The sequence below is a fragment of the Nematolebias whitei genome, chromosome 19 (assembly GCF_014905685.2).
Source record: "Nematolebias whitei isolate Nwh7 chromosome 19, NemWhi1, whole genome shotgun sequence".
Classification (NCBI taxonomy): domain Eukaryota; kingdom Metazoa; phylum Chordata; class Actinopteri; order Cyprinodontiformes; family Rivulidae; genus Nematolebias; species Nematolebias whitei.
Genome location: NC_056516.1, coordinates 29,851,067 through 29,873,876, shown reverse-complemented (window position 1 = coordinate 29,873,876; position 22,810 = coordinate 29,851,067). Strand labels below are relative to the sequence as shown.

The following is a 22,810-nucleotide window of genomic DNA, read 5'->3' as shown; positions in this document are numbered from 1 at the left end:
GCAGAGGCATCTTTTGTCATTGACGGAGGACCACAGGAACCGCGACGTTTCCACTCTCCTCATCGCCCTCCTAGTTCCAGAACACCTGTATGGCAAGCCAAATTATCATATATTAGACGAGCTCTTCAGTGCGGATATCTAGTTGCGTCTTTTTTTATTGAAATGGACTTTTCACTTCTTTGTCTCAGAACTGTTCACAAATACACATTACAAACTGCACAAGTATGTGCTACGCATACAAATTGTCAAAAACTCATAAATCGCAGGCTGTGCGTGGATCTTCTTGTCTGTGCATGTTACTTTTGAGACTCTTCGCTCCAGATTTACAAATCTAATGTGAGCAAGGCCGAAGAAAAGCTGGGACATCTGCAGCCAGCTATCGGACACAAATGTCTACACACGCTTCAGAAAGTCTCTTACTCTGAAAAGAAACTGATTTAAGGCAGATTTATAGTCCAAAATTTCCTGATGTGACATACGCTGCAGAGTTTACCAGGACTTCTCTCTACAGTTCCTCTTGAAAGTATAAAATGTTCATGCGACAAAAGAACACAGCACATCAGCAAGGTCAAATGTCGTACATTTTCTCAAGTGTGTAGCAGCCTTAGAAGCTGAGAGTCGACAGAAGTACGTTCTTGGAGAGGAGATTGAGTGCGGGAGAGTATTAAAGCAAAACTCATTTGTAAATGAGTTGTGCCAAAATATTCCAAGTTTTTTTGTTGGGGATTTTTGGTCAAGATTTATGGATGTTTTTAACTACCATGGCTGAGAATGTTAACTGCCCATGAACCATGTGTTGGAGTTAGCGGAGAGTTCTTTTCTCTCTCTGAGCTGAAGGAGGTGATTTAATATAATACTGCATGCACAGCAGTCTGTCTGTGAGCTGTGAGAGCTGATAAGCATATAAAACCAAGCCTCGCACTCTGCTCCTGGCAGATTCTCATGGCTGGGCTCCATGTTTCTGTATATCAGTGTGACCTGTCGTGAACATTTGTACTTGAAATTATAACCAGTTAAAAATCTTCTCCTGTCATCAAGCGTGGCTTCTTTGAGCAAGTAAGCTATATGATTTTTTTAATCCAGCATTTTTGAATACCAAATTTAGTTTTAAACAAATGTGAGAAATATTTGCTCTTTTCTAACGCAAAAAACAAAACAAAAAACTGATGGTTTGTGCTACATTAACCACCAAAACAATCATATATAAACTACATTTTGACAGCTGGCTTTAAATAATGATGAGTCATTTTGTTTGTGCTTGGAATATGTGTCAACAGCTGTATGACTGTCAGCTTCTACCATACTAAATATTAACTCCTAATCTGTAAAATAAACTAGTAATTAAATTAGTACAGCAATTTGTGTGTACTCTATTTCTAAGCTGTGATGGCACTTGTAAATGTAGAGTAGTCCCTTGTTTATCGTGGGGGATCCGTACCATGAAGACCCCGCTATAAATGAAAAATCACGAAGTAGGAATAGTAGGAGTTATATATATATATATATATATATATACATAAGGCATTTTAAACCCTTCCCACACTCTTACAATATTCTAAACAATGTTTCTAAACTCTGAACTAAATACCTACATGTGTCCAGTTTTCACTACTTTTTGTCTGTCTAAACAGATCTCACTTGTAAATGAGTCTTCTAGGCTCATTGTGACTTATCTGTCTAAATAAAGGTTGAATGAAAAAAAAACCACAACTCTAAACGCTCTAAAAGAGCACAGAATGTCTGATTTCAGCTCCCTGCCTCTGCTGCTCTTCGCCATCTGCAAGCGCTCTTGGCCACGCCCACTTCTCCGCTCTGCATGGTGAACAGCCGATCAGCTGCAGGATGAAGTTTATCCTGCAGTGTGGGCTGCACAAAGGTGCAGGAGGTGCTAAATAATTTATTTTAAATAAAAATTCCATGCCCATCATGCAGCTCATCCCTCAGATTGTGTGTTGTGTCCAATATTATTTTGAAAAACCGCGATAGAGCGAGTCCGCGATTAGAACCGCCAAGTAACAAGACTACTGTACATCTACTTAATATTTGCCGAGAGCTTTATTAAAACCCATACATTAATTCTTGAGATATTTTGCTAACAGATTAAGCATAGACTGTCTGGCATCAGATGTTTCTGGTTCCCCAGAAACAATAAATAAATCATTGTAGATGTCTTATAAAGTATTATAAAAGTATCACCACTTTTGATGCGTGAGGCAGCCATATTGGATTTTTTTGAAGTCGGAACCAATGAGAAACTTTCAACTTTCCAGGTTTGAATAACGATTTGAGCGAATGATGATTTTACTCACTCAGAACTTTAAGAATTTCCAACTTTCCTACTTGAAACTTGAACGCACCAATATTGACACCCAGATATGAGTGGTTTGATTATATGCACGAACGGTCTGCCTTACCACATCCACTGTGGGACGAGAATGCCCGTGTTGTACAGAGACAGCGATACGGGCTGAGCAGACATGGAGGCCGGATTATCGAGAGAGGCCCGCGCTGACACATCCAGGCCAAGCTAACGGCGAGTCGTTGTGGATTTTAGAGCATCTCTGGAGATATTACGGATACCAGTCGCCGAAAGAGAAAATGGTTTAAACCGCAAGGTAGAAGAAATACAGGGAGATCCATTTCAGGTCTCTGTTGATTCAACGCAGCCGCCATTTTGTTGACAGTGTTATTTTTAATAACCTACACCGCGCTGCATCTCTTACTTTCTATCACGGCGTTATAAATCGCCGCGTAGTTTTCTTTGAAATTTCGTGTTTTTATATGGATGTAAATGCGGGTTTGTGTTTGTGAAACAGCGTCGGAGTAAAAAAAACAAACCAAAACAACAAAAATCTGCTTTTAGCCCCTGCATCGTTAGCCGTTGTAGCTGAGATGTAGTAACACGAGTGTCAACGAGCGAATGTGACGGATCTCTTATTTCGAGTTGTGACATCTCCTTTCGATTATGCAGTTTTTGAAAAGCTGCAGGCGTTTTACTATTAACTCACCCCCAAAACGTGCACGTTCGTGCTTTTAAATGAGCCTATTTATGCTTCTCCCTGTGCTATTCATGCGTAATTACGTTGCACGAGCTGTCTTTTTAAATTAGCTAGCAGGTTGTTAGAAAATAAACAAAACTCTTAATGTGTTGGGGTCAGGGTGCCAAGACAGCCAGGTAATATTTTCAGTGTTGCTGTTTTTGTTTTAACTCTGGGATTGAGGTTTGACCGTGTTTTGTTTTGGTCTTCCAGCAGTTGGAGGATTAAAAGATGAAAATGTGGCCACCACGTTGATACACATGGAGAACAGGACACATAGCCGAACAATGTGAACACCGTTTTCTGGACTATTTCACAGGTGAGTGTTGTAAATAAAACGCATCTTTTAGATTTGACCAGATTTTAATGTTTATGCACGATTGAATCGGCTTCCCTGTTGGGTGAAATGAAGAGTTTATGTGGGTTTTCTCAAGATAAAGACAGTTATTATCAGTATGAGTAAACAGTGGGTAGCTGCTTTGACAATTGAAGGTGATAGAGGAGATGCTCCCATGAGAGCTGCTGTTGACTGTGCAGGAAAGCAAATGCAGATTAAACTAATTTGACTTATTTGCTGCTCAGTCAGCCCCCTGTTTCTTATTGCATAAGAGAAGGGAGAGAAAGTACTTTAAAAAAAAAATGGTCGAACAGTTATGTTTTCAGTTTATGAAGCTGTAATGAACTGTGCTGCTGCAGAGCTGCGTCCTGATTGACAGCTGTCACTTCTTTCCATTTATATTCTGGCCTGATCAAAGGGTTCCCAACATCTCAGCCACTTTCTAATCTATAGGTTAGTCTGTTGCAGGTGTAAAGCACTCGGGTTAGTGAAGGATAGAGAACAGAAGTGGCAGTGGAGGAATTTTAATTGTGGCGTAAAAGCCCCGAAAATGACAGGGAGCTCTCGGGGCAGCCCTCGTGTGAATGATCTGGAGGGGAGGTGGGGGTGGAATAGTATTGCCGTGGCCAGAGGGAAATCAGCAGTTATGAACAACGTGTGCAAAAGCGAGACAGGAGGGAGTGAGGGTGGGAGTAAGAAACGAGTAGGAAAGAAATGGGAGGGGGCCCGGGAAGTTGTTTACTACGTTCCTCCATGCTCTGCCCTTTTTTCCTGGTTGTTGGCCTGATACTAAGACTTTTCTGGTATTTATAGTATGCTTTAAAGTCTGCTCTCGTTTTATATTAACGTACTTTCATTCTCAAGCGTTTCTCGGAAGGATAAAAAGCGTCATTAGGGTGACTAATTTCAGTCCTGAAAACCAGTAGTGTTGTTATTGCGGTACGACTGGTAATGACTGTACATTTTTGTTGTCCTTGTAGTTTTGCCTATAGAAAAGTACCTTAAAGCCAAACTTGATGCGCGTTAATGTTGAGGATTATTAATCTGGAAGACAGCCTAAAAAAAGCACCAGCGGCCGACTTACAAAGAAGCGTTTCGACTCTCTGTCACACCGTGCGTCGGTTGGGCACCACGGCGGCTTATTTTTGGCATAGCTGCAGTCAGGCAGCTCGTATCACCGCAAGTGTTTAGTATGAAAGAATGAAGGGAGCGTTTGTCACCGTGTGTAGGGAGGACGCAGAGAACATATTCAGTCGGGGGTGGGTGATGGGTGAAATGTGTTTTTGATTAAAGTTGGAACACGGCAGATTCAGTTTGTGTGCTGTTACCAGTGACTTCCCGGTTTGAGAAATAGAAGGGAAGAAGCAGGAAAAAAAAAAAAAAACGCTTTTAAAAACACCAAAGGAGTGCAGAGATCGATGGAGTGTAAAAGAGAAGAGGGAGGTGTGGTTTGAAGAAAGAAAACACTGAAACGTAGGCGTCAGAAAAGTTTAGGCTCGTAACCAAAAAGTTTCACTGTTTTTACGCCACGGTTCAACAGAAAAGATACTTCAGCTTTTGGAAGTCATAATCCAAAACAAACACTGTGTAAGACTTCATGTACAAAATATTCCTGTAGCTGTGGATGCTTTACTGACGTTCAGACTTGTAGGACTTTCTCGAGGCTCCATTAGATACCTCCTTTAGTGATCTCCATTAATGTAGAGTACAGGAAAACTGCTGCTTAATCACTCACTCACAGTTGCTGCTGCTGTTAGAGGCTGGGAAAGGCAGCCGGATCGTCTGCGTTGTCCCCGAGGGACATAATGTGCTGAGGTCACAGTTCTGAATTGCCTCCAAATGACTTCACAAAGAGAAAGCACCTGCTTGGGGGCGAATCCGCATTAAATCACTCAGTAGCTATAGGGAGCTGTAGACAACTTCATTGAATTGGGCTGCCCTCTATGGAGCACAATTAAGAAGCATTCTGCTGCTGTTGCTGTGCTAAGGCAGGGTATGAGCAGTTCGCCACGATCACAGTCACCAGGGTGCTTAAGCGGTTGCTCATTCAGTTAGGGCTGTGGGATTAACTATTGACTTTGGACCATGTGGGGTTTGTAAATTGCAGATGGACCAATCTGATGCCCTCAGTCTAAAAATACATTTCTCAGGTAGGAGCGCCTTGCCTCTGTAAGTGGGTCGCATGTTATTTATATAGACTGTGAGGAGAGGATGGAGTCAAAATAATTTGGAGAGGATGAACAGTTTCTAATTGAATGGCGCTCATTGTAATATCGCTCCGCCTGCACGGGAATTTAACCCAGCGTGAGCTAACCTTCGACATACGAACAAGATAGCTGTAATGGCGATACAATTCAATTGAGCTTAATTATGTATAGGCCTGACGCAATAAACAATAAATCAATTAATCGCCTGATAAATGAAAATTATCAACCTCATTTACAATTATCGGCTTTATCGTTTCTTCGTGTCTCTCTCTTTCTACTGAAGACACTGGATGACAAAAGGCTCAACTCTGGTGCTCTTCACTTACTCTTTTCTCTTTAAAATCAGCTTTAACCGTCCAAAATTGCGTTTTTGGATCGTTACAAGCAGCTGAACTGAGAAGCTAAGCTACGAGCTAAGCTAACAGGCCGACCTCGGGGGGAAAACCCTCCGTCTTGTCGAAGCTCCAAAATTCACGGTTGAATACCACTGCCTTCGTGTGAAAAGTTTTTCTCTGCAAAAAGAAGCTGAGAACTTGTTTACTGATTTTTTTTATTAAAAGCTTTGTGTGAAAAATGCTATGCTAAAGAGCTCAAACCACACCGAGCGTCTGCCATTTTGAGAACCGAAGAAAAGGAAAGAGAGACTGCCCATGTCACGTCAAGGGGCCTCCCTCCCATTTTTCTTAGAGATACGCTGCTCACTCCCTCACTATCCATCCTTCGGTTCAAACAGTCTTATACTGCCATCCAGTGGTCAAAAAAGGTACCACTCTCAAAACAAATTTACCCAAAATTTCTTCTTAAATTTGACAATAATTACTAATTATTGTCAAATTTCAAACAACATTATCGTTTATCAGAATGATTTTTGAGACAATTAATCGTCCAGCAAAATTTGTTATCGTGACAGGTCTATTTTATATAGTACCAAGTCACAACAGAAGTCATCTGAACAGAAACATTCATCATAAAAAGCAGGTTAATAACATTATTTATCTTTTAAACTGGTTCCCAAAGCTGGGGTCTGGGCGCCTCTGTGGGTCGTAGAAAAACAAATATTGGGTCCTGAGACCATCTCCAGAAGTAAAAGTAACATTTAAAGATGGCTGCTTATTGCATGTTTTTACCATAACTGACATGAAATTTCTAAAAAAAAATAATCAGAATTTATTGAAAAATATTGTAGTCGTCGTTCTGTCATCGTATCTTTATTTAATGGACTTTTTTTTTTTTGTCGTATTTGTAAATTATAACCAAAAACTAACGATTACATGTTTTTTGTGGGTCAGAAGCTGGAAAGTTTGAGAAGATCTGTAAAAAAGAAACTGTCCAGATGACCCGACTGAGAATTATTGGATTTGGTAGCTGGATGATTGAGCATGAACTTTGAGAAGCTTTAAATCACAGCAGAAATAAAAAAACGTTTCCCGTGCAGTGAAGAGTTGGAGCTGTTCAGGTGTGAGAGGGATGTTTTTAAATTTAAAAAGTAGAATTTATGGCTCACAGAGCAACAATCAAAACATTTCTGAAACTTTTTCACAGTTTCTGCAGCGTCTAAAATTTCTTTTTCTTCTGCTTCTCTCTTCTTGTTCTTTCTTAGATAGTGGAGCTCTTAGCCTTACAATGAAATTCAGTTTTTATTAAGAGTGTAATTTTTACATTACGCAGCCTATTAAACACTTTGGACAAAATTGGTTTAGTGTTAACTGATCATATCAAACCAAGACTAAACTTATGGAACCAGAAGTTGCATCATATATACATACAAAACAAAGCACAACTAGCTTTTAAGCATTACAATTTAATTTAACCATTAAGCATACAATGTAATCATGACAAAAATAAATGGAAGATTTACTTGTAGTTACCTTTGTACAGACAAACATGGTAGTTCCCATTGATCATTGTTGTAATCAGCTGCTCATGAGGTCAGCCGTCAGCCTTTATCCATCTTTTGCATTTTTTGAGTTTGTTTAGGTTTTGGGAATGGAATAAACTGTGTTCCACCCTCTAAACTATTATTACTATTAGGGATGCACAATATTGGATTTTTGGCCAATATCCGATATGCCGATATGTTAAAACTTATTTGGCCAATAACCAATACCAATATTTTTTTCCCTAGACCTACTTGCAGAGCCTACATGGCTTTCTCTGCTGTGGAATTAAAATACATTATTCTGCACGGTCTTTGTCAATTTGGCCTGCTACCAAATGCAGATGCCAAAAAATGGGGCTGAAAATGATGTAACACTTCAACTTGGATTATGTTTAATGTCAAATTTATTCATGACATTTACTCTCTTTAACACAATGGCAACACTCGAACAGTGCAAATTTGTACATTTTCACAAATCTAACCTGTTTACAAGTGAAAAGCGCATAAGTAGCAGATATACATTGGGAGCATGGCAGCTCAGTGGTTAGCACTGTTGCCTCACAGCAAGAAGGTCCTGGGTTCAATCCCCGGTTGGACCTGGTGTCTTTTTGTGTGGAGTTTGCATGTTCTTCCCGTGCATGCGTGGGTTTTCTCCGGGTACTCCGGTTTCCTCCCACAGACCAAAAACATGCATGTTTGGCTTCCTTCAGTCCCAGGCCTTCCTTGCAAAAGAGATCTGTGATCTCAGTGGGATTTGCCTGGTTAAATAAAGACATTCTTGACGGAGAGAAAGAGGTGCAGCTCCTGCAGGTAAGGGGCATTTCACTTCGGGACAAATTGAGGTCGCAGATTGGTCTGTTGCTGAAGCGCCTACTAGGTTGATTGAGAGGTCGCGTCATGTCAATTTCCTGCATCAACTTCATCATATTTCTTTATATAATGTGACATACTTCCTAGCTGTTGAACGCTGCTTAAAGTCATCTCTGTTTTGTTCATTTACTGTGTTGCAGTGACTAATTTTCTTCTACCCTATCTCTTTTCTACTTCCCTGCATTACCGTTCTCTATGTGTACAGTTGAAGGACGAAGAAAGAGGGCTGGACAGCAAAGAAAGAAGTGAAGCCGACTCCAACCAAGGAGAGCATCATTTTCACAGTTATCCCCTCTCCCCTTTTCCCCCTTCATCCCTTTCCCTTCCCCATACAATAACTACGTGGTATCCACAACACACCCCTCCCCTTTCAAACATAAGTCCACATTTCCTAAAGTTCTGATGGATCAAAAGGTTCAGGGGAGAATTACAACTCCACCTCTCTCCAGTGCTCCCACAGGAGAGCAAGAGAAGGATGGAGGGGGTGGAAAGAAAGAAGAAGAGGATGAAAAGAAGCGGGACAGAGAGAAAGAAGATGCTGCAGCTGTCCCTGCTGATGCAGGTGGGCCAGGAGTTGCCAACGATGACCAGTCTCAGTTTTCTGTCAAAGAGAGCAACCTGTCTGAGGGCAACGTCAAACTTAAGATTGGCCTTCAAGCAAAACGCACGAAGAAGCCCCCGAAGATCTTGGAAAATTATGTGTGCCGACCAGCCTTCAGGGCCACTGTGAGGCATACGGCTCGTGGAGGGGGTAGTGCTCGTGGAAGCCGTGCAGGGGCTGCAAGTGATGGCCCTCGCAGTCAGAGCCAGAGTCCCTCAAAAGGCCGGGAAAAGGAGAAGGAGAAGAATCAGAGTGTGAACAAACAGCCACCTTCATCATCTTCATCAGTTCCATCTGCTAAGGTTTCTACACCACCTCCTCCTGCTCCTCCTACCATCACCAAAACCCCATCACCCTCCCAAGTGAATGGGAGTGCTCCATCCAAAAAGGTAAGTCTCTCAGTTTTTGTATTTTGATTCAGCAGTAGATTCACACTTTGATGAAATTTATCTTTTGTTTGACTAAATTACTGCACTTTTCTTTGTCTCCGAAGTTGTTTACCTACTCTTCTTCCTAAAAAAATATATTTTCAGTCATTGCTAAGGCAGCGGGCAACAACAAAGCTGCCCTAGTAATTACTGTGTTAGCGCACAGATAAAGAGCAGGGCATAAATTGTTCTTTAGTTTTCTTTGTCTTCTCAATTGGCTCGCCTCTATTCATCACGGTTCACCCTCCAGTCTCCCTCTCTCTGTGTCGTCTGTCCTCTGTCTCTGCCTAGCTGTGTCCTCTCCACCCCCCATCCCTGCATGACCCCTCTTAGTAGCTTTCCCTCTCTGTCCCCAGTCTGACCTTGTGAAGCAACTCCTCCCTCTCTTCCTGGTTCTCAATATGCAGCAGCAGTGGACTGAAAGTAGATTTAATGAACTGTAACATATGAGCAAAAATGTGTTTTTGGGTTTAGGTTACTGGTGTGTTTGTATGTGTCTTAATACTTGGTGTAAGTTTGAATTTAAAAACTTGTTTTGTTTGTAGGAATGTAAATTATACCCCTGTAATGATATTTTTATAATATTAGGCAGTGTATTCCTAAGAAATGCACAGTCATGTCCTGCTCAGTGTATTTCTTCCATTATATGTTATAGATATAGATTCCACAGATACATTTTATTAATTGGCTATTATAATGTATGTGAATGCCTTTGTACAGTGCCCTGAGATGACTCAGCGCTATATACATAAACTGAATTAAATTAGATGTTAATCACTTACTAAATAATTATTTTCTTCAGCAGGGGCAACCAAAGACAGATTGCAAGTCAGATTCAAAGTCTGATACAAAATTGGCTACTATCACAACTGAAAGACCCCTTAATCTTCACCGTCCTCCATCAGACAGCAAATCACATTCCTCTGGAAAGAAAACACCAACTCCACAAACAAACCCACGAACAACTTCACCTCCATCACCGCTACCTGCGTCAAAAGAACCAACATTTGAGGGTGTTAAGCCTCCTCAGTACACTTGCAGCACAGATGTTCAGAAAGACAGTGACAAAGGTGTTCAGATTTGGGGAGCACCGACAGTAACTGAGAAATTAGCCCAGCTAATAGCGACCTGCCCTCCATCAAAGCTCCCTAAACCAACTAAACCAACAAAGACTGATCCTGTTCCTCCCCTCCCAAGTTCAGGATTCATGGCTCCCACAGCCAAGCAACGGGACAGGGCCATGGCCAATAGGAACACATATTCAAGAATTTTGCACCTTTCTCCTCCACCCCCTGTGTCAAGACCACCTGGTCGTCCTTACGGTTCTAGGAACAAAGACGGCGTTCCAGAAAATTCATTCTACCTGATGCAAGGAAGGAAGGAGGACTCAGAAGAGGCTGGAAAAGCTGTTTGCAGCGGCAACAACAGCATTCACATTAGTAGCAGCAACAGCAGTAGTCGCAGCAGCAGCCCTGCATTCCCCTATAATCGCCTGTCATCTATGTCAAAGGACGGCAACAGTGAAAACAGCAACAGCAGTATTTCTAAGCCACAGTCGCGCCCTGCTCAGAGCTCACTACACACCACATCACCATTTTGCCCAGTTTCATCCTCTTCCTCTATTTCAGCTGAGCAGAGAACAGTGAGTGCAGTGAGTCATCTGGGCTCGCTTGTTCCGTCACAAGGACACCATGCTCAAGAGTCCCCAGCTCTGGCAGAGGAAAGTGGTGCAGGTTTAAAGGAGCAGAACAGTGAAAGCCCCAGAGACTTGACTAAGTGCCCTCCTTCAACAGGAACAGGAAAACCAGAGGGGAAAGATAGGGTAGCAAGTAATCAGTTACTGCGTGTTGAGAGGGGGAACAGTTCTAGTCCAAGTAAGCGCAGTCCTAACAGGGATGGTAGTCAACCTAGACGAAGTACTAGCCCTCCTGAGCCTGTTAGACAGAGGGCGCCTTCTCCATTTGAGCCAGATGATGAAGAAGGTTCACAAACACCTCTTAGAGATGACTCTCCTGATTCATCTCTGGACTCAAATGATGAACAGGACAGTAAACCTTTCAAAAAGCGCAGGGGGAGTAAACCTCACTGGACTCATGTTATGAACAAAATGCAGAGTCTACAAACAGACCAAGGCAGTCTCTTCAGTGAAAACAAAAGCACCCTGCCTTTATCTACAAGCTTAGAAATACTGTCACCACCAGTTAAAAGACCTGTAGGCAGGCCACCAAACCCAAATAAGGCCAAACCAAATCCTGTGCATCAGAGTTCAATGTCACAGCTTTTTCCACCTCGACCTAACAAAAGGGGGAGGCCAAAGTCTAAAATGCCCAGACTTGACGCCCCAGCACCTGGGAACTCCTCCAATAAGCTAGCCTCCTCCAAAGTTTTTTCTTCTTTGCTAAAGTCCAAGGAAGAGCAGGACCCACCTGTTCTTCACCCAGAGGTGGACTTAAACCCCCCTAAGCCTATGCCTAGAAAACGTGGACGTCCAAAGCGCCTGCCTCCTACTTTACCCCAAGAAGGCCAGCCTCCCACATTAGCTCCTGAGGCAGGAGACATGGGAGACAAACGGTTCTGCAGTAAAGGAAATGGACAGCTTATTATGAAAACTATCATTGGCAAAATCAATAAGATGAAAAGTGTGAAACGTAAAAGATTTTTGAGTCAGATCTTTTTAGGCCCAAGAACAGAAGAAGTTCCTAAAAGCAGCACTAGTACAGTGGTGAGCCCTGGGGAAAATACAACACAGTCACTATCCTCCCTTGCTGCTTCTTTTGGGGGGAAATTAGGGCCACAAATTAATGTCAGTAAAAAAGGGACAATATACATGGGCAAAAGGAGAGGTCGTAAACCAAAATCAGTGGCTTCAATGTCATTGTCAGAACCCTTTCTGTCTCCAAATACCACTTCCCCTCTCCATCATCATCAGTCACATTCTCAGCACCAGCTCTCATCATCAGAGGTCTTTCCCTCTCCCTCCCTCTCACAATCAAGTGGAAGCCACAGTCCGATCAGTGATGCCAGCTTCGTGGAGCCTGGCTCAGTGCACTTTTCAGGTCACTCTCACTATTCTAGCTCCCATCATAGCCACAACACATTCTCCTTCCCTCCCCCAACATTTTCAGCCCCTAACAAAGTCCTAGGTTCTACGTTATCCTCAGTGGCCACAGCAGCATCCCAGAAAAAATCTTGCAGAGGATACCCTCACCACCACCATCATTACAGGCAGCATTATTATTATCATAAACTTTCTCCTCCAAGGCCACTCCATCCTACCTCCCCAGCTCCCCTCAGTGAGCTGAAAGAAGCCACTCCATCACCAGTCAGTGAGTCCCACAGTGAGGAGACAGTGCCCAGTGACAGTGGCATAGGAACAGACAATAACAGCACATCTGATCGTGGAGAGAAGGCTGGAGGGGCTGGCGGGTTGGGTGGAATTGGGATTCCAACTGGAATGGGATTATTAATGCCTGGTGTCATGGGTTCGGCAATTGCTCCAGGGATGGGACTTAATTCCAGAGGCAGACGTCGACACTCTGCTGTGCTTATGGAGCGTCCCTCACCTTCTCCATCACCCCATGGGGCAAGGTTATCGCCTGACCTTCGAAGACCACACCCAACAGCTCCTGCCTCCTCTTTACTGAGCCACAAAGAGAAACATAAGCACAAGTGTAAACGCCGCAACCATGGATGCCCGGGCTACGAGAAGCTAAAGAGACAGAAGAGGAAACGAAAGAAGAAGTATTTGCAGCTGCGGTCTCGTCGACTTGACCCGGACTTTCTTGCTGAGCTAGATGAGATAATTGTGATGCTAAGTGAAATACAGATTACACACCGTTCAGCAGGACACCGGCTCAACACTGGAATAGGCATAGCACCAGGAACAACCAGAATGCCCGGGTTGGGAAACAGACCTAGTGGTGGAATCGGAGGCCCGAGTGGTCCACCTCCTCATCACTATGTTCACAGGGACCTCCTGCCTACAATCTTCAGGGTTAATTTTGGCAGGTTTTATTCTCATCCTGCATACTCCTGCGATCCGTTGCACTATGTTCGTAAACCAGACATGAAGAAAAAGCGTGGACGACCTCCCAAACTGAGGGACTCCATGTCTGAGGTTCCATTTGTACCAGGACTGGGATTCCCACTCTCAAGTGGAGGTTTCTATCATCCTTCTTATGGAGTTCCTTACTCATCTGGGCCTCTGGGATTGGGCTATTACAGAGGCTATCCACCTGCAAGTGCCCTGTATCCTCACCCACACCACCAGTCGCCTCACACAGCTCCATCCCACCACTCTCACCACTCACCATCTTTCCCTCCACCACCCCCCACTCCTTACATGCATCATCACCACCCTTCACATCTACTACTAAACCCATCAAAATTTCACAAGAAAAAACACAAACTGCTCAGGCAGGAGTATCTAGGAGGAGGAAGATCCCCTGTCCTTTTCCCACCCATGTCCTCTGATCTTTCTTTCAACTGGCATCATAAACACAAACACAGGCACAAACACAGAGACCGCTGCTCTGAGGAAGACAGGGAGGAAGCGGCGAGGAGTGGATCGGGGAGTCGAGCTAGTGCAGGTGTTTCTGACAAAGGAGCATCCAGTAAAGGAGAGCGCATTGGTGGTTTGGGAATGACCGAGTCGTTACAAAGATGCCGCTTTGGAAGAGACGCTTCTGGTACCACTACCGGTAAGCAAGCTGCCGCCACCTCTGCAAACTCACCCTCTTCTTCTTCATCATCATCTGCAGACAGATACAAGCGCAAAGAAAGCTCCATGTCCTGTTTAGGACCTTCTCGGCTTACACTGGATAGCAGCACAAAAGGCAGTCATCCAGTTGCATCCTGGTTCAGAATGGGTAGTTCTGAAGCAGACTATTCTCAGCTTTCACGGAACCATGCGGCCCCTGGCCAGGGCTTGTTCTCAGATGGACGGGCCGGCGACCCAGCAGGCTGCTCTGACAGTGAGGATGAGGAGCCGCTTACTCCCACAGAGGATGTAGAAGCTCACGATTCTCCTAATCGCACAAATCTCTTTGCCTCGGCTCTCACCCGAACTTCACTGAAGGGCGGCAGGAACAGAAAGACGGAAATGGTCGCAGACAGTTCCAACTTCAGCCACATGGATCGGCCGGTGAGGAAGGACCACTCGACATCAGCAGAGAGGAGGGAGTTAGGTGAGTCCAATTCTGTCAGAGTAACGCTAAACCTATGTAAATGGGTTGCTTTCAACAAACTAATGCATGGAAAGCTAAACAGCTTTGTAACTTCTCTGAATATAATTGTCTTGTGTTGGCACAGCTGTGGTAACGGTGGAACAGTGTGCAGCAGTCAGTCAGAACTAGCATGAACTCTCGGCTTTTGAATTAGGACAGCATTTTTTTTAGTCACTGTCATGTGGTGCAGCAAGTGGGCACTAAAATTTTGTTTGATCTCTACCCATAGACACATGTGCCTCATGAAAACTTTTTCATTGTGGGCTGGAAGATTGTGCTGTGGTTAGTGCAGGAAGCATTCATACTTAAGTTGTGGCTACAACAAGCATTAATAAATTACAAGGTCTCCATTTGTTGCCCTCTGATCTGTCCACCCTCTGAGAGTAAAAAGAGCACAGTTATTTTATCTGTAAAAAGACACCGTTACAGCCCCTGTAGATGCAACATTAGACATTTGGTAGCTTTTACTATTGTCTACTTTCTTGGCAAAAGAAGAATGTGTGATTACTTTAACTGGATTTTCTCTGAGGTTGGAGGGCCATAATTTGCCACAGTTGATGCAGCACTTTTGTCTGAGATCACGTTACTGAAGGGGTGGAATATTTTGTTAACGTGATATTTTTAGAAGTCTCTTTCTCCTCAAAAGCCCACAATATGAGGCCCAGTTCTCTCCAGCAGTACACCCAGCACCTGGGCTGAGTTAATGTTGCTGATGTAAGGAGTGATCTGGCTTTCTCTGCATTACTTCAAATGGCTGTTGGACGGAAGTGGTGCTTTGTACTGCAACAAATGCTCAAAAGGTGTTCATGAGTGTAATCAAATGTTAACTGTATCTCAGAGTAAGTTAAGATGTTAAAAGGCTCTTGTTAAGGTAGTGTGGTGCAGTTCAAAACAAGCCACGTAATCCTGTATTTCAGTGTAGAACTTGGGGTCAACCTCCGTTCACAGGCAGGGCGGTGACACTAAAGGTCAAGGCAAGAGTCTGAGGAGTTGGCTGGCACATAAGGCACGTAATGTGTGACAGAAGCAGGTGGGGGGGGGGGGGGGGGGTCAAAGAGGGTCTAAGGATAGAGCTAGGTGGTAGCTGGACTTTCAATATTTTTTTAAATAATATGAAATCAAACAACAGTGTTGCTCACAACTAAGCCATTTCAGAGTCAGAGCTTCTGTATTTGTCATTCGCACCACATGTGGTACATGTGGTGGAACGAAAATGTGTACACAGGGTCCCAGTTACATTCAACAATAAAATGCAAAGAAAAACAGTAATACGATCTAAGATATAAACTAAGATAAAACATTAACTAAAAATACGTTATGCATTAAGAGCATAAAAACAATACGCCGAACAGCAGCATAAACATGAGTCTGTGTGAGCAGATATACGAATGAACGCAGCAACTTGAAACAGATCAGCAGCATCATGATGTGTTTTTTCACAGTGATTATCCTGGTTAGATATTCATGAGTCTAACAGTCTCAGGGTAGAAGCTGTTCCTCAGTCTAGTAGTTCAACACTTAATGCTCCATAACCTCCTTCCTGAGGGGAGCAGGGCAAAAATTGTGTGTGCTGGGTGAGTGGGGTCCTTCATGATGCAGGTGGCCCTCTTCCTGCATCTAGAGGTGTAGATGTCTGTGATGGTGTGGAGGCTGACTTCAACTCCAAAATGTCTCCATTAATCTGCATTTGTCACATTTTAAATGCTCCTCATGTGCATGTGAGAGATGAAATCACATCGTATTTTTTGTTTCATCCTGTGTAACTTCATTACATAAAGTAAGTAGAGCCTGTAATGTAAAAGCCTGTTTTCTCACATCAGCATGTCATATTGCCTTTTGTTAGCATCATGTCAGCATCTACTAAGTGTTTAATTGATGTTTTAAACATTGCAGCAGTGGATATATAACTTCCCTACGTGTTGGAGCTTACTGAGCAGTCTTTGTGAACTCCTGAGGGTTTAATTACACTTCTGTAACATCGTCTGCTGACGAAAAAAGAGCATTTTTAAAATTATCCAAGGATACTCTCTGCGTCATCACTGCTGTTTGTCAGATGAGAAGTGAAACCACCATTCAAACCTCTAAACCTCTAAATATTCTAGTTATAATAAAATATTGTTTTTGGCACAAACCCAATTATTGTAAGCTAAAAAGCATGTTCCGTTATATTAAATACTGGTGGATAATAGCAGATAAAAATGTACACACGGCACAGTTTGTCAAAGAGTAGATCATCCACTGCAGCTTAAACTCTTGTAATTATTATTCTTGATCATTTATTTGACTCAGACAAAAAAATGACAAGGCTCAATAACTTTTATTTAGCAGTGCGATCTGTCAGATTGTTGTATTCCAGTTTATTTAATTAGTTTAACATCAAACTATTCAACTGGGGCCCTTAAATGTAGTTTTTAAATTTTGAGAAAATTACCCCTTTTCTGGCTTTACACAAGGATTTATGCAAAACCGCTTCCAATATCTTACCTTAAATTGTATTTAGACTCTTTCCAACTTGAGGGGTTTCCGAACCTTAACGCAGTGGTTTCATTTATTGTCAGTCTCCCTCTCCCTTCTCAGAGGTCATCATTGTGAGCTGCATCAGAGGGTACCTTTCTATTATTATTCTGACAATAACTTGATTAAGAATTAGAAACACTGAGGAAACTATTTTTGTATCAGACTAAAAGAGAATGTGGAGAAAGGCAGAATGAGGCACAGGACACCAAAAGTGAGAGGAAAATTGTGAAACAAATTGTGTTGAAGTGATGCAGTATCTTTCATTTTGTATTAGAGAAAAGCAGAAGTGCAATAAAAATGCAATAAAGTGTAATAGGAAGTGATCCTATCAAAAACAATACTTTTGATTATGCAGGAAAGCAATAATTAACAGTTTTCTTATAATTCTCAGCTTTGTTATTTTATGATATTCATTGCTTCATTTATTTTGTTTATTTTTTTCCCAGGGTCATTAGGTATTCAGACGAGAGGTGTCCCGACCTCTGAAGGGACTGAAGGATCTTTACACCACCGGCAGCTGCACCACCACCAACCCTCGCTGTTTCACTCCCACACCTCCCCTTCCTCCTCTTGTCTTTCACCCCCTCAGGACTTTTACCTGGATTCCTCCTTGGCCCACCTCTCCCATCTTGCACAGCCCTCGAAACGCAGCCTGCATCACGTCAACAAGATTCTGCGTGCCAAGAAACTGCAGAGGCAGGCTCGCACAGGAAACAACATGGTGAAAAAGAGGGGTCCTGGACGTCCCAGGAAATATCCGCTCCCCTCCCCACCACCTTCCCCTCCCCCGGTGGCTGAACTGAATCAAGGCCGGCTCAGGGACAGTGGGGCCGAACGGCTCGTAGGACGAAGCGGTTGGGAGGGCCCTACTGCCACAAATGCTATTGAGACTGTAGTCCAGGGGCAGCGTAGAAAAGGTCCGAAGAGGAAGCACTGGGAGGGAGATGAGGATGACTATCAGGAGGGGGAGATTGAAGAAGACAAGGAGGTGGAAGAGGCTGAGGAGCAAGTGCCAGAAAAAGAGGAGAACCCTGGTAACTTGGCTGCAAGGTCCAGAACTGGGACAGGAAGGAGCTGGCCTACAGAAGAGGCGCATCAGCACTTTCAGAGGTAACTTGTATTTTATTTAACTGTTGTTCATTTTTCCCCTCAAGTGTGAGGTAAATACTCAAAAGGTTTTGAGTGCTGGTGTCTTTAGAAAGATTAATTTGATACAAGAAACTGAACCTCTGCTTTTACTTTCAGCTCAATAGAAAGAAAGCCAGATGACCAGTGTTCCTCAGAGTGCCCAGCTCCCGTCTCCAAGGAACAAGCTGCACCCTTGCCCATAAGCAACCAACGAGAGAAGAGAGCAGCCAGACCTCCGAAAAAAAAGTTTCAGAAAGCGGGACTGTACTCGGATGTGTACAAGACTGAGGAGTGAGTCACAAAGAAAACTTCAGCAGAATCTTTTGATCCTCTGGTGCTGATACGGTTGTCTGCGTCGTTGGCGAGCTGCTTCCTCACTTTGCTTTTCCTCTTCTGCAGCCCTCGCAGTCAGATTTTACAATTAAAGAAAGAGAAGCTGGAGTACGTACCTGGGGAACATGAATACGGCTTATTTCCTGCTCCAATACATGTTGGTGAGTTTTGTTTTTAAAAGTTGTGATTTTCACCAATCTCATATCTTTTTAAAAAACCTTTTATTGTGAAAGTTTTTGAAGTAGTCCTGTTCCTTTTCTTTGATGTGAATCATTGGCCTGCCTCATGAAAGTGGAAAAAAAATAAACGCCCAGAATGAAAGAATAAACGTCGGGAAAGCTTTTCAGTCAACAGCTTTATTATCCAGATATAGATTTTAGGTTACAACATATATTTATTTTAAGCTCTCATCAGAGAAATTGAGTGTCGTTAAGCTCTTGTAATGATCCAAAATAATTTAATCCTCTTAAACAATTTAAAATCTATACGCTTACCCTTAATTGTGTTTGCTTTGTGTTTACAGGGAAGTACCTGAGACAGAAACGCATAGATTTCCAGTTGCCTTATGACATCTTATGGTTGTGGAAACATGATCAGGTGATCTCTCTTTAACAGAACCGTTTGAAAGTTTTTATTTGCTTGAAGCAGAGTGTTCCTTTAGCAGTGGACTATGTGTTAGTTTCAAATAATATATTTGTGTTTTTAAACCTTTATGTTTTGCTCTTTTAGCTTCACAAGAGGCCTGATGTCCCCCTTTATAAAAAGATCAGATCAAGTGAGTTACTGGCTTTGTTCAGCTTTTTCTAGCTAATTTAATCTTTTTGTGCCACTAATGCTGTTTCAGTCCATAAGAAACCATCATATTTGGTTTTACGGTTGTTTTAAATGTTATCGTTTTTTTTGCGAAACAGGAGTTAAAGATTGTGCAGGTGGGGATGTGTCAGAAAGTGTCGATGTCAATCAGTGATCTTCTGTTCATGTACTGCAGATGTCTACGTGGACGTGAAGCCTCTCTCTGGTTATGAAACAACCACGTGCAACTGTAGGTCTCCTGAAAACTTGACTGAAAAAGGTTGCCTGGATGATTGCCTGAATAGGTAACGACGCAGAACACAAAATAAATGCAGCTTTTTATCAGGTTTCCCGTTAGAAGATGTTGGATATCAGCATTGGATTTAGTGTATTTTTCACCCCAGGAATAGAATTGTTGATTTGGTTGGTCAAAAAAAAAAAAACTTTTTATATAAAAATACCTTAAAAAAATACTCTTTTTTTCTACTTAGAATGAGCTTTGCTGAGTGCTCTCCCAGTACTTGTCCATGTAGTGATAAGTGTGACAACCAGCACATCCAGAGACACGACTGGGTCCAGTGTCTGGAGCGATTTCGTGCTGAAGGAAAGGGTTGGGGCATCCGCACCAAGGAGCCTCTTCGCTCTGGACAATTTATCATCGAATACCTGGGAGAAGTGGTGAGCGAGCAGGAGTTCAGGTGAGACACGTCATATTTTGTGTACCCGTTTTGTTCCGAAACCTCTCCGTTAATCTTCCCCTGCTTCATTTCTACCACATCTTAGGAACCGTATGATGCAGCAGTACTTCTCCCATAGTGGCCACTACTGCCTGAACCTGGATAGTGGGATGGTGATTGACAGCTACCGAATGGGCAATGAGGCACGCTTCATAAACCACAGCTGTGAGCCTAACTGTGAGATGCAGAAGTGGTGGGTGTCATAATAGCTTCAAACTAATTCCCTTCTAATGCTCCTTGGTGGTTTTGGCTTTTGACCAAAGAGGAAAAATAACTACTGGGCCAATTCCTTTCTGAACATTCCTTGAACTGTTGCCTCAAGAGGCTACAGATTTAACCAGATCTGTTGTAAACTACTATTTGTTTGGTGATCGTCAATACAGAACACTGTTTTCAATAACGCATTTTAATAATCAAAGTTGTGTAGTTTACTGTATTTCCTAAATATAGTCAGTCAGATTAAATTACCAAGCATGTTATGAGTGCAGTTTCAAAGAAGCAGATTGGAAATTGTTCTAGCTAATCACCTTTTTGCTTCCTAAATGCCTATAACAGTTAAAATTGTTAAACTGGAAAATAGGCTAGTCTATTACCCAGTTGGTTTTGCTAATTGCGTCTTTGTTTGTGTCTGATTATTCCATTTAACTTGGTTGTTTCCTGGGACTAATTGACTGCTGAGCAAATATTAGAAATACCCAGCGGTTGACATAGTACAAGTATATTTGAATAAATAAGCTAAGACAATACCACTCAGGAAAAGAACATTCTTCTACACCATACTGATGAGTCGGTGAACTTTTTAATGATTTTTATGATTTTATTGTCACTTCAGGTACATTATTATTTTTCCTTTAATGTAGGCTTGTTATATTCTTTTAAAAGCATTATAAATTAAAACATAAATAAGTAAACACAGTGGAAACAAAACAATTGTTTTTCTTCATATCCTCATGCATGCTCAATAATCCAGGTAGAAAAATAAAAAAAAGTTCAATCTGGTCCTCTGGACATTCAAAAAAAACAAAGCAAAAAAATGTAGATACGTTTCGTCTCTCATCCGAAAGATTTCCTCAGTCTGAGGTGTCCAATTGTTTTTCTTGTTTGTCTCTAAAAGTGTAGCAGGTTCACTTCACTGGAACTGAGGAGGCTCTACCTTGAAACCCCTACCATGTTAATGCGTTGGTGTTGTGGTAATCTGATGAAGTCGCCTCACTTCTTGCCTGTTCTCACAGAGCTAAATGGCTTAAAGTCACTTGAACTTTACCAAAACGGTCCACTGGTTTTCCAGGGGGTTGCTCACGCAGCGTGGCTGAATTAACAGCAGTTGGGAACTCGTCTGAGCAGAGCTTCCACCATTTTACTCTGAGAGGATTTAACGTGTGAGCCAATGACCTCCAACAAAGACCAGCTCATAATCTAGGGCATCAGCCTGTGTATGGGTGTATGTACTGTAAAATGACTCAGATTTAAAATAAATGTTAACATAAATAAAAACCTATTTGGGAATGGTGGATTTCCAGTGCAAAGCCTGATGAGTCATTCATCTTGTCACAGAAGAGAGATTATACGCGCCCCAGCCTTAGATGCAGTGAAACAATGTGCTGAGCCAGCTTTTTACCCCTCTACAAGGAATAAATTACCAAGCCACCGACAAACAGAACAGTCTGCTTTATTCTTTGAAGGACAGCGAAAAGCTGAGACACTGATACGTTTATAAAATAAACAAAAAAAGTCTAAAATGTATTTTAATTTTAGTGTTTTGTTTTAAAAACTTTCAAGCTAATCCTCAAAAGAACCAATGACCTCTTAACAGGTTAACATCTACCATCAACTCCATGCAGGGAATAATTCAAATGTCCTTTCAAAAGATTTAGGTTCCCTTTAACTTAAATTGTGCACGTTTTGTATGCGATTACTGGTTTGCTTTGATTGAAAATATTGAAATAATTTAACTTCTGCCTTGCAGGTCAGTGAATGGGGTGTACAGGATTGGTCTCTTTGCTCTCAAAGACATCAACAGCGGTACTGAACTCACCTACGACTACAACTTCCATTCCTTCAATACTGAAGAGCAGGTGACACACCACTAAATATTTTGACCTCTGTAAACCAGTGATTTTTAAATATTTTATGGCTTACAGAAGCTGAAACAATTTCATGCCTCACTTCACAATTTCTGTCAAATAAGAGTTCAAAGGAAAGCAATTTATTTAAAAACAGGATCCAAATTCAGATTTAATGCATAATGGCTTCAACAAACATTATCATTACTATTATCTGACCTTAATAATAAGTTAACGTAATATTGTTTTCAACTGTTTATCAACTCTTCCTTTTTTTGAAACATATAGTTAATGATTCTTTAATCTTACCATAACCCGTGTGTCGCATACTAAACTGAATACTGATTTCAGTTTTCTTGGCTCGTTCTGTTTGCTTGCCTCTGCAGCAAGTGTGCAAGTGTGGCTCGGAGAGCTGCCGGGGCATCATTGGAGGGAAGAGTCAGCGTATAAACGGCTTGCCTGGAAAACCTGGAGGGGCTCGGCGGTTGGGTCGGTTCAAGGAAAAAAGGAAGTCCAAACACCAACTCAAGAAAAGAGTGAGTGAATAATAGAAACAAAAACAAAACAATTATTGAGAATTATTTTTGTTGACGTCAACTTTTAGACAATGTTTCAAATATGTATCACATTCTAGTGCATTAATTTTATATATATA

General features: G+C 42.2%; 1 protein-coding gene across 5 annotated transcripts in view; it reads left to right on the top strand.

Annotated features, from left to right (window-relative positions):
• Nucleotides 1-2,404: 2,404 nt before the first annotated feature.
• ash1l (ash1 (absent, small, or homeotic)-like (Drosophila)) overlaps nt 2,405-22,810 on the top strand; it is a 33,544-nt gene continuing 13,138 nt past the window's right edge. For 2 of the 5 annotated variants that reach the window (XM_037692915.1, XM_037692913.1), the window contains exons 1-14: nt 2,405-2,615; nt 3,252-3,357; nt 8,537-9,321; nt 10,166-14,546; nt 17,549-18,212; nt 18,348-18,521; nt 18,630-18,724; nt 19,087-19,160; nt 19,293-19,338; nt 19,552-19,660; nt 19,847-20,053; nt 20,139-20,285; nt 22,059-22,167; nt 22,542-22,691. In XM_037692915.1, coding sequence (XP_037548843.1) covers nt 8,734-9,321; nt 10,166-14,546; nt 17,549-18,212; nt 18,348-18,521; nt 18,630-18,724; nt 19,087-19,160; nt 19,293-19,338; nt 19,552-19,660; nt 19,847-20,053; nt 20,139-20,285; nt 22,059-22,167; nt 22,542-22,691 — 6,744 coding nt within the window. In that variant the 5' untranslated portion in view covers nt 2,405-2,615; nt 3,252-3,357; nt 8,537-8,733. Of the gene's footprint in view, nt 2,646-3,251; nt 3,358-8,536; nt 9,322-10,162; nt 14,547-17,548; nt 18,213-18,347; nt 18,522-18,629; nt 18,725-19,086; nt 19,161-19,292; nt 19,339-19,551; nt 19,661-19,846; nt 20,054-20,138; nt 20,286-22,058; nt 22,168-22,541; nt 22,692-22,810 lie in introns of all 5 variants that reach the window. The other 3 variants (XM_037692914.1, XM_037692911.1, XM_037692912.1) reach the window with 2 other exon arrangements.